At 40.5% G+C, this 15,111-nt stretch overlaps 1 protein-coding gene and 1 long non-coding RNA gene across 2 annotated transcripts in view; one reads left to right on the top strand and one right to left on the bottom strand.

Annotated features, from left to right (window-relative positions):
* The window catches only part of kif1aa (kinesin family member 1Aa), a 77,816-nt gene that overhangs the window by 59,521 nt on the left and 3,184 nt on the right, over positions 1 to 15,111 (top strand). The window contains exons 41-52 of the mRNA XM_036570395.1: positions 187 to 292; positions 2,466 to 2,492; positions 8,910 to 9,024; positions 9,749 to 9,882; positions 10,039 to 10,100; positions 10,216 to 10,361; positions 11,473 to 11,676; positions 11,929 to 12,000; positions 12,623 to 12,744; positions 12,906 to 13,049; positions 13,305 to 13,497; positions 14,923 to 15,041. Of these exons, the coding sequence (XP_036426288.1) occupies positions 187 to 292; positions 2,466 to 2,492; positions 8,910 to 9,024; positions 9,749 to 9,882; positions 10,039 to 10,100; positions 10,216 to 10,361; positions 11,473 to 11,676; positions 11,929 to 12,000; positions 12,623 to 12,744; positions 12,906 to 13,049; positions 13,305 to 13,497; positions 14,923 to 15,041 (1,444 nt within the window). The remainder of the gene's footprint in view (positions 1 to 186; positions 293 to 2,465; positions 2,493 to 8,909; positions 9,025 to 9,748; positions 9,883 to 10,038; positions 10,101 to 10,215; positions 10,362 to 11,472; positions 11,677 to 11,928; positions 12,001 to 12,622; positions 12,745 to 12,905; positions 13,050 to 13,304; positions 13,498 to 14,922; positions 15,042 to 15,111) is intronic.
* LOC118808048 lies at positions 11,296 to 12,629 on the bottom strand. The gene is made up of 2 exons (XR_005007256.1): positions 11,836 to 12,629; positions 11,296 to 11,693 (listed from the first exon to the last, which is right to left on the bottom strand). It is a non-coding gene; the product is annotated as an uncharacterized LOC118808048 (long non-coding RNA).

Genomic DNA, 15,111 nt, shown 5'->3' with positions numbered 1-15,111 from the left:
TTTAATCATTTGTCATGAAGTTATTACACAATGTGTAGAGTGGCTGGATTTTTGGTGTCAGGAAAATTAGAAAATTGAATAGAAAACATCAGATCAACTGATCCAGCAGTGACATGATATGCTGTCATTATATGCCAAAACGTAATTAGAATATTTGGAGTGTTAAGGCTTCAGTTTGTGTTTCAGGCCGCATCCGGAACACACCTGAAGCAGATGAGAGCATCATTGACCCCAATATTCTCTCCCTCAACATTCTGTCTGCTGGAAACATCCGCCCAGCCCCAGATGACAGGCAAGTTTTTGAATTCTAATGATCTAAAGAATCAGAGAGATGAACTAAGATAATTAAGTAATGAGAAGTTAAATATTTATGTCATTAATTAATTAACTAACCAATATACTTTTAATTATTAAGTAAATTAAGTAAGTATGAAGTATGAAGTAAGAAGGTTATTTTTCTGTAGTCTTAAATATGTATTGTCTGTATCAGCAGCTGCGTTAACACGGGCACCCTTTACTTCTTAAGTGTTTTACTGTACTGATCTTCATTTCCTTTAAGGAAAATCCTCTTATTGTTGTATTGTTGGAGCCTTCAGGAATAGTCTACAATAGTCTAAATAGATTTTCTCCACTTTAGCTTTGTATGTACTGCCCCCTGTCTTCAGAGGCCAACAGGTCTTTCTTTCACATAGAGTTGCGTATTAAACAGCTCCGCCCACTCTGTCCATTCTGCCTTGGCATTAGATCTCAGAGAAGGAGCCAGAGCCCTGACAAACAGCACAGCAAAAATGTAAAATTTTAAAAGAGGCGTCTTTTTTGCCAGAGAGAAATGACACAGTGAAAAGTCGCATTCCAAGGGCCTCTTAAGGGCCTGACTCAAGAGAAAGCTTCAGAATCACACAGCACCGGAGACAGCGCCAACGTTTGATGGAAAAGAAAGGCATATTGACTCTTTTATGCTCCTCTGCACAAACACATCATGGTCCACTGCACAGTAGTGGAATTTGGCAGCCTCTTGGACACTGGAGCTGCCACATTATTCAGGCTGTGAGGCTTCACCCACATTTTTAAGGATGTAAGCATTTCCAGGTGGATGCTTATCTTGTCTCAATGCAACCAGACACTCTGTACACTCCTCTCTCAAAGTGCTTATAATGCCAGATTATGCCAGAGTTGCAGAAGAGCGGCTGCCGCTGTTGCATTGGCCCCTGTTCAGAGCCTGGTGCATGATGGGACCCATAACCAGGAGGCTATGGGTCTGGATGCTGTGAATGTTCCCTTTTTTTTGTTTGTTTTTTGACTGATGTACTGACTTGGCACTGCCATTTTCCCCCTAAAATATTAACCACTAGAGTTTCATTTGCAAGACAGAATGTGGTTCTATCAGTGTAGATGAAGGAGGTCACACGTTTATTGGAAAACAAACAAGTGTGCAGGCAACAACATCAAAATCCCAGTGACTTTGTAAAGAATGCTTTCCTCCCCTGTGGATTTTAAAGAAGATGATGTAGTGAAAGTTCTCTAGTTCACCTCCTTGCTGGCTGTATGACTTTTGTGTCCACTCTTCATCTGTTCATCCATCCATTAACTCTATCCATCCTGCGCCATCTACCCTTCATTGCTCAGACTCTACTAATTGCCCGCTGACCACTCTGAGGATAGAGTGCAAGGCATCGCTATCATTAACCATTGCATGGTTGTGATCTGCATGCAATACTTTAAATGTTCTTGTCTGAAGCCTAAGGTTTGCATCTCATGCACTGTTAACAGCACAAAACAACTTTTCACCCTACAAGCACTATTTTATAATGTTTTACTTAAATTTACTGCAATTTAGTGCAACTCACAGCATGATAAGCAGTTGATGTGATCACTTTTCATATCAAAGTGCAGTGCACATTACTTCATTAACTTTCACTGAACCATCACTTACAGCTTCATCTTAGCTTTGACATACATTGACACTGCATAGCATCACATGCAGTAAGATTTTTATGCCTTGGCCTTTGGATTTTCCCTTATCACCCAAGTTATTCACGCTTTTTGCAAGTAAGCCCTAACCATAACTGCCTCTCCTCTCTTTGACAATTGAAAAGAATTCTTTTTAAATCCCCCAGCTCCTTTTCCCTTTAGCCGTGACCTCCTCTCTTATGGTGTAACCACAGTGCTTTAGCGGTCTCCTCACATCAAACATAATCTCATACTTCACACTTGGATTCATTAAAAGGAAAAATTAAGAAGAAGATGATGGGGCGCTTATACAGAGGCATAGCCATTTGGGCTTACTGTTTTGTTGATCTGTGAAACAAAATGGCTGCTTAGAATCAAGATGGCCGTTGTAACAGTATACTCACAGCTGGCTAAGCCTCTGCCATGAGCTCACGTCAGTAACATCATGGAGAGCTCTTGCTCTGACACATCTGCCCTCAAGCCCACTAACGGAATGTTGTTTTGTGTTTTTGCAGACAGTTTCTTGATTCGGACATGCCTAGGTATATTGTTTTCGAATCCCTATCCTTTTATTCCCTCAGACACATGTAGAATATATTTACATATTTATTATGCATCATTTCTTTTGAATTCTCTGGTCATCCATCCAGTCAGTCTCCATCGTTCTTTACCTGTATGTTTTGGCTTCCCAATCCTGCTGCGGCCTCCCCCTCTTTTTTTGTATGTGTTTGTCTTTCCTCCCTCCCTCTTTTCCCATTCCCTTCCTAAACCGTGGGGAGCTTTGCTTCGGCTCCCATGGAAATGTTTCTCGTGCGTGTGGCCTCTGTATGTTTGTGGGCGAGATGTTTTTGCAGGCATTTCAGGTGGCTGCAGAATGCATGGCTTGGCTTTGTATGGACTGTCTTTTGGCTGAATCTTTGCAGGAGGTGTGGTAGAGATCAAATTGATCATTTCACATAATCTTCGCTCAGAAAAGGTATCAAATATAGGACTCTCACATTCAGTTTTACCTGAGAACACTCTTCTGCCCACACAAACTGTAAAAAATAGCCGTTTCAAAGGACGCTTTTTAGCAGTCTGAGTCATTTAGTGAGTCACTGCTTCTTCGCACACCCACACGCACGCACTCCATCTGTGTAAAATTTACTGTTCTGGCTCATAGCACATTTAGATCACATCTCTAGATTAGGAATTTATGATTTAATTAAAACTGTCCCACAGCAAGATGAATTTCCACCACAAATGTCAATGCAGTGCTGTAAAACACACTCGCTGCTGTGTTAGGCGATGGTTGAGAATCAGGCCCCACACACTGAGAGCGTTTATGATTTATGGACGGAGGAGTTCCGTCTGAGCCAGCTCTGTCTCCTCACACAGGCTATAATCCTCAACTTTCATTCACCCTGGTTTGAGCTAATGTTATTTAAGATTTATGCTTGTTTCATGACCAAGGTTAACACTCTTGTCTGTACAGTACATCCTAGATGACAGTTTTATCTTCCAAGCTGAATTTGCTTGAGTTCTTGTTGCACCGCTAGTGGGCAGTGCTGCTCAAATCGCCTCTTTTTATGTTTTCCACTGCCTGTATGGTGTAGGTGAAAATCACTGAAACATTTCCGTTTAAGCACATATTCCACTTTCTGTACCAGTATGTTGAAGGAATACCCCATCATTTTTTAACATCTATTCACTCTATCTGTAGCAAACAGTCAATTACCATAGATAATAATAATATATTTATTACCCTATAGGTAAATGGCTAAACTAGATCTTGCAGGGCCAGATGTGATCTCATAACAAGAACATCTGGGGCCAACCAAGAGAAATTTAGGCTAAACGTAGAAACAAACTGAGCATGAAATATCCAACACTGGAGGGTGATGGTGCATTGTCCAACAGCAAACAAACCTGTTGTTAGCCTATGGATGCGAGATAAGTTAATATGGCTGAGAAATCTCCAAAACTCCAATTAAGTATGTAGATCTGTGCGGCGTGTGCAGAGAACATACTACATGTAGTAAATACATTACATCATGCAGGTGAACAGTTCTTTTGGCTGATCATAGCATTTTGCTAGCTAGATTGTTTTGCTTTTTTTATTGCTCAAAGTTAAGATATTACAAGACTAAAGGGAAATTTGCGGTGGGTCTTTTTTGGAGGATATACCCTTGTTTGTGGCCGTTTTTCTCCACATTCCAGCACCAAGGGCTTGACCCCAGATGTGTCTTGACCCGAGATGTGTATTCTCATTAAAAAATTATGTCTGACCCAGCAAGACTATGGGCTTTGAAAATGATATCCACAAACATTATACACTGAGTGTGTGCACTTAATATTCTGATAAATGCAGAAAATCAGATTTTGTCAGTAATCCGATCAACACGTTCACATGCACTTAGGTATTGAGGTAATGGGAAAACTCTGGGTTTACATGAGTCAGACGGTAATTAGATTTCTGCTTTGCAACCGGTCAGTAAACTAAACAGAAGAAGACGTGGAGTAAACATAAGCAGCTGCAGCTTTTGTTTAAAACTTGGAGCAACTTTACCTGAAAATATGAACGTACAACATCTGGAAGATGAAGAGTGAGGCTTTTATTTTGTTAAGCATGTAGATGTGTCTACGTTTTTGTCAGCTGAGCTTCTAGCCAATGAGGATTAGGCTCTGTCGTCATTAAGCTGTCTCACAGCTCGCGCAGCTGAGTGGTGAGCTACTGCAGTGCCTTGCTCTAAAAACTGCAGCAACATTGCTCCAACGTGATTATAACGGCATATTTCATTGTAACGGACCAGTGGTGCTGACCCAAGTTGGACAAAAAAACTACTGGCATGTACCTCTCAGAGCTAGGCAGTGATCAATCTGCACAGCGCTGCATTAAGTCAAGCCTGTGGCCTTAGAGCCTTATAGCTAAGCTAGTGCTCAGGATTAGTTGACACCACAGGGATATGATGTATTTGCGTAATGCAGTGTTTCCCAACTTTGGTTCTGGAGGCCCATTGCCCTGCACATTTTAGAGCTTTCACTGCTTTAACACACCCACTTCCACTCAGTAAACGGTTGTTAATGGGCTGATTAGTTAGACCAGGTGTGTTGGGAGCAGGGAAAACACAAATGTGCAGGGCAGTGTGCCTCTATGACCAATGTTGAGAAACAGTGGAGTAATGCATGATGGATATTGTAGTAAGAGAACATTGATGAACAAAAACATGAAAACACTATAAAATAATGCCAAACTAAAAATGCTGAGAGATATAATGGTATAAAACAGAATACTGCATAATATGGCAAATAATATATTAGTTTTAGGCCAGAAGTAATGATAAGGTCCCATTTAGGCCCCTTTAGCAGAATGTAATCACACATTATTATTCTCTTAACTTACTATTTGATATTCAGTTACCAGAAACCAGCAAATTGTTTTTACACTGCACACGTCACACTGGATATAGCTGGAGTATTCCTTTAATGAGTATGTGCATAGTTTGCCAGCCCACATGTTCTTTTTATTGAAAAGCACCAAAACTCTGAACTTTTCAAGTCTGTAACAGGGCTAATGAATAAACAAGACTTAGTGGAAAGCTGCAAGTCTAATTTCCTTCCAGTTGAAGGCCAGTAGAGTGTGAATGAGTGTGCAGGGGTTGGGTGGGGTGTACGGCAAAAGGCTCCTACAGGGCCTATATGGAGTACCATTGCATACTCATCTCACACACGTGTGACTCTCTGGCAGCAACACAGAAGGCAGCATCCGCACCCCAACACCTCAACACGCCCCGCCCAACAACTTTGAGGAGTGAGGTACAACTCAAACAGACCTACTTCTCTCCCTGCTTTCTCAGGAACACTTCATTTACAGCAGCGCTGGCTGGCAGAGGCCTTCAGATCCAAACACTAAAAGCTAAAAACTAATCCACAGACCTATTACCTCAGTGTTAGTGCTGTTGCGCTAACTCACTCCTGTGTGCTTAACAGTTCTCAAATCTCATTTAGGTCCTTGATGGAAAGTGAGCCAAAGTGCGTAAAAAGATGTTGTTTTTTTCTTGAATGTGCTGCCAGGAGTATGACTTAGAGGCTGGACAGCCTGACAGGAGAGGATGAAGCGTAAAAAATATCGAGGAGTTGGAAAATCCAGAGTTAATCTACTTCTTTGTGTAAAGGAGTGGAAGTCACTCTTTTTCTCCCACAGACTCTTGTTTGTATATGTTAGAGTTCGTGAGAATGAATGTTCATATTTGTGAACATGGTGGTGCGGTGAGGGAAAGCTAGAAAAGTTATTCTTGTACTGGATTCGATTGTGTATGAGAGTAAATTTGGATATATATATATATATATATATATATATATATATATATATGTGTGTGTGTGTGTGCGCGTGTGCGTGTGTGTAGGAAAAAAAACTTGGAAGCAATACTAACTCTGTAAACATAAATGTGAAATAAAATAATGGGCATTGAGGTGTTTACTGTCCAATATATAAATTTAAAAACCATACAGAAGGTGTGAGCAGTAATAGTGTACATGTTTGCTTGAGTTTATTTTCTGGTGATTCACCTCCTGTATTGCTCCTCTAATCATATTCTCCTGATCCTTTCATTCAGATGTTTCTAAAGGCTTGATGAACTCTTTGAAGTGTTCTATCAAGAGTCTGTAAATGTTTAAAAACTGGTCAGTGTGAAGTACTTTAGGTAACAAATGTGATGAAAGCTTTTTGTTTACAATGCATTGTAGAAGGATGACTTTGTCCTCTGCTGTTTCGCTCCATCCTTTCGCTTCAATACTGCTGCTACCACGCCCAAACAAATTTTTCTTGGCATTTCTTCTTGTGGGAGTTCCTGGTGGCATCGTAGCCCCTTTCTGCAGGCCCTCCAGTGGCCATTATTCTATCGGAATGGAAGTCAACTCAGATATTGTTAATTAATATAATCAAATTAAATACTTTTCCCTGTAACTCTGTTGTCAGATTAACTAGGACCCCATTGGCTCTCCGTGTGTGAAATGTTGTGACTCTGTGTTGAGCTGCTAGGGAGCAATGAGGGGTGCAAACAGGAGTGTAAGAAACCCTTGCTGTGAAAACAGTCTCTTTACAAAGATGGCCGTGCTGAGGTAAAACGGACAGCACAACTGCAGCTTTCTTGACATTAAAAAATCTGGCACACAAAAATATTATTTAAACACAATAAAAACATTTTGTAAATATTGGCTTGCTTGCTCACCTATGAAGACAAACATAATTTATCATAATATTTTTCCTTTAATGTTATTGAACAATAAAAAACGTAGTTCAACGAAGGGACCTCCAAAACAGGCAGAAAATGCATTTAATGGCTACTGTGAAAAAGTGTTAGAGGGCAGATCCATTATTATAATAGTTCGAATGTCATTTGTTAGACCTTGCTCAGAAATCGGAAATCCTTTTTGTAGTTCCTTTTCAAATCTGAAAAAAAGCAGGAAAAGCTGTTTGCAAGTCAGAGCAATAAAATATTTTAAAATAAGGGTTACAAAGTTAGCAAACAAAGAAAATGCACCACAGTTTTCATTCTAAACCTGAAGCTTAAACCGGACAGTTATTTATATTTAAAAAGAGTTTCTGTGTTTTATGTTCAGACATCTGAAAAATGGTTTACATCCCAAAGTTTGCTAAGCAAGCTAATTTGCTCACTGAGGCTGTCCTAGCTGTGGTGCATTCTTATTGAGAAATCCACCCCCCCCTCCCGGTCCTATGAGTGGCCACTTGTGTAACATAAGTGCTGCAAGCTTCTAAGTTGTGTGGCAAAATCATTGAGCACCGGTTAAAAACAATATTGAAACGCAGGTTAACAGCCTTATGGCTTTCCAGTACCTCATCCCAGTCCACCTTTTTCGCAGCATCTGAAGCACAGAGAGCCATCTGATCCTTACAGACCACAAAGCTGCTCATCCTGGCTCAGATTTTCACAGAGCCATGGGCAGATTTAGGAGTAGACTGGGCATCAGGCCAGAAATAGAAGTGAACTCAATGCATGATTATGTGAGCAGGTTGAAACCTGCATTTATCAGAACAGTGCAGAGAAGGGTGGAGGAGCAGTAGGGAGGAAAACCATACAGCAGCCTATATTGTCCACATGTAGAACTTTCTTATGGAATGAGGTTAGCTTAGGGCAGATGTAATACTTAGAAAGCAGTAAATTCTCTATGCCTGTACGGTTGACAGGTTGTTTTGTTGGCCATATGGTTGTTTTGTTGGATGGCCTGGTTTTACATTGATAGGTATTTGGATTATAACAGTCATAAGGAAGAGCAATGAGCTAATATATAGTGATATATTGTGATATTAATTGTCTATGGAGTTTCAGAGAAACTAGGAAATGCTAATTCCCATGTTTGGTCATCATGAGACACTCATCACAGCGTAAGACACAAGGCTTTTCCTTTCTCCTCTCTTACCTATGATCATATCGTTGATTCTCTCCCTGCCACACAAAGCATTTCCTTGGGAATTGATCCTAGGTACAATTTCCCCCTGTCCCCCTACCCCTCTTCTGTCTGTCAAATCTTTCCTCATTTCTTTACATTTTGTCATTCATGCTAATAGTGGTGGTGTTGTTCAAAAAGAACCTTACATGCTTAGTTTTTTTTATTCATTTAATTTAATATTGTTTATTTATTTTGGCATGCAGTTTTTTTTGTCCTAAACTCCCCCTGTCAGTGGCTTTTTAAATCAGTAATGAACTCGTCAAATCCCATAATGCTTTAAGATCACCTCCAGTGATTGTTTTATGTTTTGCATTAATTATTGACCATGTTACTATTCTTAAATTATGCTTAATTCCATTTTTATTAAAGCTACACATGTGTGTTACTATAACAATGTTAAATAATGAAAGCATTTTTAAAATATTAATGTTAAGCAGTTGTAAAAAATCTAAATGAGCTGCCCCTTAATTGTCAGTATTGCCACTCACTGCTATTGATGCAATGTCTAGGACGTTCTACCGTTTTGAAGCTGCCTGGGATTCATCCATGCACAATTCACTCCTGCTGAACCGAGTGACTCCATATGGGGAGAAAATCTACATGACTGTCTCTGCTTACCTGGAGGTAATGTTGGAGACTCACAAAACTATGCTGCATAGCAAAAAATTGAACTGGTAGCCACCTTGAAGTATGAATTATGTTTCTACTTTTGGCAGTTTTTATAGATAACATTCTGTCAAAAAGGTGTCAGAATCTACATAAGCAAGTCTGTTTGAGATTACTTAACAACTTGGAGTTTGGTTTGAGACAAGTGTAAAACGATTTAGGCAAACATTAATTAGTGAATCGAAAGCTTCTATTACTGCGAATCTCCAATGGAAAACTAGAGAAGCAAACTTTGGACAGCCATCCACGGCTGGGAGCCTCTGTGTGGGTATGATAGCCATACCTCTCCTCATCACTCAGTGTGGGTGTCTGTCTGTTAGCTGACGTAACAGAACTGACAGTTACTGTTTTCCTTCAGGCACATTGAGCAGATTAAAAAGAGGCGGTGGCCCCTGACATGACTCGGAGAAAGTGTGTGTTAGCATTCACTCTCCTAGCCCTGTGTGACTGGGAGTGACCTAGCTAGCGGGTAGAATTGGACACAACTAAATAGGGAAGAAAACTGGGGAAAATGCCAAAAACATTCTTAAGCCTCAGTTGAGGTGCTTGGTAAAAGAAACCAGGTAGCCTGTCTTCTATGGTTTGACAGTTTACGCCTGCAGTAGCCCAACCAGACTTATTTTTGTGCTTTTCAGAGCTGTTTATGAGCAATTGGCCTAAAAATTATTTCTTACTTCATCAGATGGAGAACTGTACACAGCCTGCAGTTATAACCAAAGACTTCTGCATGGTGTTCTACTCACGGGATGCCAAGCTCTCAGCATCACGCTCTATCAGAAACCTCTTCAGCAGTGGAAGCCTGAGGCCATCTGAAGGGTATGCACACCATGCCATACTTTATTCATCCACACAAACAGCACAGATGACATTTGTGTGGATGTAGGTACATAACAAATATCTGTGACAGTTTTGTTTCCTGACAAAGTTCTCTTTCACTAAGTTGTAATACTTTGTACAATTTTTTTGTTGTAGAAACCGAGTTACTGGAGTGTATGAGCTCAGTTTGTGCCACCTGGCAGATGCAGGCAGCCCAGGTAAAGCTTTAAACTCTCTGTTCTGATTATTACACAAAACCAATGAAATGAGGTCAATGAGGTTTGAAGCACCCGTCGAAGAGTACTATCACTTTGAATGTCTGTCGATTTGCAGGGATGCAGAGGAGACGCAGGCGGGTGCTGGACACGTCAGTGGCGTATGTGCGAGGGGAGGAGAACCTGGCAGGTTGGAGGCCTCGCAGTGACAGCCTCATCCTGGACCACCAGTGGGAGCTGGAGAAGCTCAGCCTCCTGCAGGAGGTATGAGACACCACATAGCATAAAATCTCCCAAACACATGAGCCAGTCTCTGCTGTTTCTCAATAAACTAGTCTGATGATAATGAATCATTCAATGATTTGGTCATGAAATGACCAGTCTGCCTCCTGAGTGGTTTAAATAGTTAATTTTTGCCAGAGCTGTCCAGAGCTCACTGCACCAGCTGTGTTCCTAAAAGTTTAAATTTACAGAGTTACCGGTTCCTTTTAAAATAAATTGTAGGTTAGTAATATAAAGACTAATTAAACTTAATAAAGGGAGTCAAATTAACAATGTGTCTGTACTTTTTGATTAGCATATGTGAAAAAGATGTTCCAAAAGGATTAGATGCCACTAAGGCCACGGACCAAAAACTGTAGAAAAGTCAGTACACCTGGTCAGTACAGTGACTTCCCTAAACAAAGGACCAGGATTCAGAGTAATTTTTATATTTCCTTGGCAAACCTACAAAAACCTTTGAACTCCTGGCAGCACCTACACAGGCAAAAATAAACCTGGGCTGTCAAATTCTGCAAATCATCAAGCAGTGGTCATGTGACTGGTTTGATGCCAACATCAAGCTGAGAGAGAAAAGGAACTGTAGCATCGCTCAGGAGAAGAAGTATATTATAATCCTTTGTAGTCTGTTTAAAATGCCTAAATATTTGTTGAAAATTGTAAAGTTAACTCTTTTAATATGACAGTGCTCCTGTACCATAAGTTCTAGTTGTTGGAGTCTGGCGATTTACAAATGTAAACCTTGGACCTCGTGATTTACACATGAATACCTTGAAAACTGTGATTAGTATTCAGCTATTAAGCCTTATTATTCACTGTGACCTATCCATGCCTTTGCAACAAATGCATTATTTTGTAGCAACTGTTGCGAGATGAACAAGCTGTGGAGCACACATCTCTAAAAAATACATTAGCATTGTCAATTTCAAATGATATTTATTTTTGAACAACACATTTGTGGGCGGAGCATGGATAGATTAATTATTTGGTGACTACTGTGAAACTAATACAAGGCCCACATACAGACCTTTGGGACTGTTTATGTCCAGGTTAGGTACATGATGTTTGAAAATATGGTTCCTTTTATGTTGATCAGGTGGAGAAAACCCGGCACTACCTCCTCCTGAGGGAGAAACTGGAGTCCACCCTGCTGCTGGGCCAGGAGCCGTTGCTGTCCTGCGGGAATGAAGATCCCGCCGAGTCCTCTTCCCCCGCGGCCCACCCAGGGTTGAGCCACAGCCCTGAGACTACACCCAGACCAGACACCCCCAATGAGAGGCAGCGTGAACTCGCAGCCAAGGTGAGTCAGCGTCTTAACTAGAAACGCACACAGGAGGAAATGTTACACATAGAGGATATTTCTTGTAAACTGTTGAAGACCCACTGCTTCTGTATTGTATTAATCATTGGTTTATTGTGGTGGAGCTCTGCTGTGACTCATCCTTTTAGCCAAACGTACCTTGATCACACAAAGACACTGAACAAGCTGTAATTTAGACTTTGTGATGTCATTTTTTTGCATAGCTCCTCACGTGTCTTCTTGTCCTTTCAGTGTTTGCGTCTGCTGACCCACACCTTCAACAGAGACTACAGCCACGTGTGTGTGAGTGCAAGTGAGAGCAAGGTGAGGCACTAATACACAGTGATACAATACATAATAGATGCATAAACTAGAGCTGACATCAAAATCGACATGATACTGAGCTAACCCTGCTAGCTTGGCACTAACATACCCCAAAAAGAGCATTATTTTAGCACTGGTTTAAAAAAAAGGTTTTTTAAAAAAAAACACATTTTTACATAAAACACTGCTATGTAATGACATTGCTTTATTGTTTTATGCCTGTACTTTTCAGTGTTGTTGTGACACAAAGTGGGGTGAAATCACAGTTAAAACAGGAGTGGCTTATTGCTTTTTTAAAATGCATTTATTTAAGCCGCATTCATTCATTATAGAATATGTGTCAGTCGTACATATGTTGAGTATTTTATTGTGCTTTGGACGTGCTCCCATGCTTGTTTTAAAAAACTCCTATCTGTTCTAGAATTCTGAACTCAGGAAGAGATTGTAAATGCATTTTTGTGTCAAAACAGCATAAGAAACTCATATGGTGCAAGGAAACAGAGGTTCATTCTATGTTTTGTTTAGGAGCTTTTATTTTTAAGAGTGTCTAGGCTGTATTACCTGGCAGGTTTGAATGTTTGAATTGTTCATGGGCTACTCTGTCTGCGTTACTGTGTTTCAGCTGAGTGAAATGTCTGTAACTCTGATGAGAGACCCCTCAGCCACAGCTCTCAATACCCTCACACCTTCCTCCACCTGTCCCTCACTGGTGGAAGGTCGCTATGGCAGCAACACTGAACTCAGGTCAGTCTCATTGCACTGCAGTCACAGTTCTGTTCTGTTAGAGAAAGTACTGATTAGTCCGATAAAGTCATCAAACGAAGAACAGTGTTTTAAGATACAAGCCATTTTCACTGGTCTTTGTATGCCTCTTCTAAAGTGTTAATTAAAATTTTTGTTTGCAGACCCCCAACACCTCGCTCCCGTGCTATCAGCCCTAGTCCAGACTCTGCGCCTGAGGGAGAGGGCAAGAAATCCCCCAGCGGAGCCCCGGAGTCCAAACCGAGGGTCCACACATTTGTCCCTGACATTCAGGAGATCCGTGTCAGGTGACCTCTGCACTACAGCTGAGGACTCTAGAATGGATTTGTTTTTGGCATACATGCATTAGCACACGTACCAATTACTTTCATTAACGTAAAGCAAAACATTTGCTGGAAATGCATAATGTATAATGTATAATAACATTTCCAGTTCTTACAAAAGGCTAATCATCAAAATTGTCTGCCTTTTTAGGCACGCCTGTAACAATTCATGAGCTAAGAAAGTTGTTGACTAACTGGAGGGTTGTTTTGTTTTCACAGCCCCATTGTGTCAAAGAAGGGCTATCTGCACTTCCTAGAGCCACACACTAATGGGTGGGTGAAGCGTTACGTGGTGGTGCGCAGGCCGTACGTCTACATCTACAATTCAGAGAGAGACACAGTGGAGAGAGCCATCCTCAACCTATCTTCTGCCCAAGTGGAGTACAGTGAGGATCAGCAGGCTATGCTGAAGGTGACCTCCATCAGACCTAAACTCACCTGCATGTATACATACTCAGAGTAGATGTGCACATTAATATCTGATTTTTCTACTGATATTTTTACTTGTCAGCCACTTTATTAGAAACTCCTGTCTTGTAGCCAACTCACTGGTGTACTTATTATTTTAGTTCTACATTACTCTGTAACACCTCTATACTGACTGGACTATAGAGGGAAAACTCTATAGTCCTTTCAGTACTTTATTTAGAAAGAAATTGTCAATCACTGTAAACATCATTTAAGAGACACGTCACTAACGCTGTCCTTCAACAAGACACAGCATGCTATGCTGATTTAAAATTATGACTGGCTGATGCCCCGCAACCTAAAATTTTCATCAGTAAAATTTATGACAGAGCTGTTCCTTAACAAACTTTGAGTCTGGTCTGTGTAGGTGAGCTTGGGACTTCAGCATGGGGATCTTTGTCCATCAGTTTCATATTAGTGAGAATAGTTGCATCGGCAGGTTTACGGTGCTTACACTGTGTTGGTCATAGTGTTCACAATCAATACTCACAACCAAACTCATATAGTTAGCTGTCACAGGTCGCAAACACATGCTCGAATTGCGTACAAGGACCAGCACAGATAATCAGTACAGAAGAAATTTAAATGCATTGTTTTAAATGCATCATGTGCAATTAATATTGTTCTGTCAGAGATATGTGAGTTACAAAGTAACAGAATTATAACATAAACAAATCAAAGTACCTGTTCTTCAAGTCAGTAACTCTAATGTGATTACAGAGAATTAAACTGTAATGCGTTACACTACTTCATTACAGGATAAAAAGTAAACACTTGGCTGTAAAGTGTTACTTTCTACCATGGTAATCCATTAATCATCTGTAGTCCTTTATCAATTTTCAGTTTGTGACTACAGAGCTGTCTGTACTTGTACAGCTATATAATGGACCTATAAGTTAGATGGAGCTCATGAAGTGTCCAATGAGTGGAAGTACAAGTCTTTCTGATGAAGTGGATGGTGTGTGGGGTGTACAAACAGTTTTTGAGAAAAAAGAATGAACTGTCTCTTATTGTGAAGTTTATCCTTTAGAAAAAGCTACACTATGTAGGAAATGTGTATTTGGAGAGTGTAATTGCATGCAACTTGAGGAAGAACATTTTGTAACGTCCCCCTCAAGCAGATGAATCTGATGATTTCGAGCATGTTGAAATCTTGAATTTGTGAAATCCAACCCAACACCTCTGACTTTTAAATTACTATTTCCGGCTTTACAGGACAATTCACAGCGGCATACAGACACTATATTTTAGCTGGTCTTTTTTTCTCCTGACTCAGTAGTGCTACTTCTTTTAGTTTTAAGAAAAAAAATCTTTAATTAATATTGATCTCAGCACACAGCCTTTCTCATTCTGCTTGTGCTGTTTGCAGACTCCCTACACATTTGCAGTGTGCACAGAGCATCGTGGGATACTGCTCCAAGCCAGTAATGACAAAGAGATGCACGACTGGCTCTATGCTTTCAACCCTCTCCTTGCTGGATCTATCAGGTACGCAGAAGTATCTAATCCTTCGTTCTGTACATGTTAACATGCTGGTGTTTGTGCTATTGTCATTGTG

The sequence above is a fragment of the Colossoma macropomum genome, unplaced genomic scaffold (assembly GCF_904425465.1).
Source record: "Colossoma macropomum unplaced genomic scaffold, Colossoma_macropomum, whole genome shotgun sequence".
In the NCBI taxonomy this organism is placed as follows: Eukaryota; Metazoa; Chordata; class Actinopteri; order Characiformes; family Serrasalmidae; genus Colossoma; species Colossoma macropomum.
Note: the sequence above shows the minus strand (reverse complement) of the source record. Positions and strands in the feature narration are given on the sequence as shown.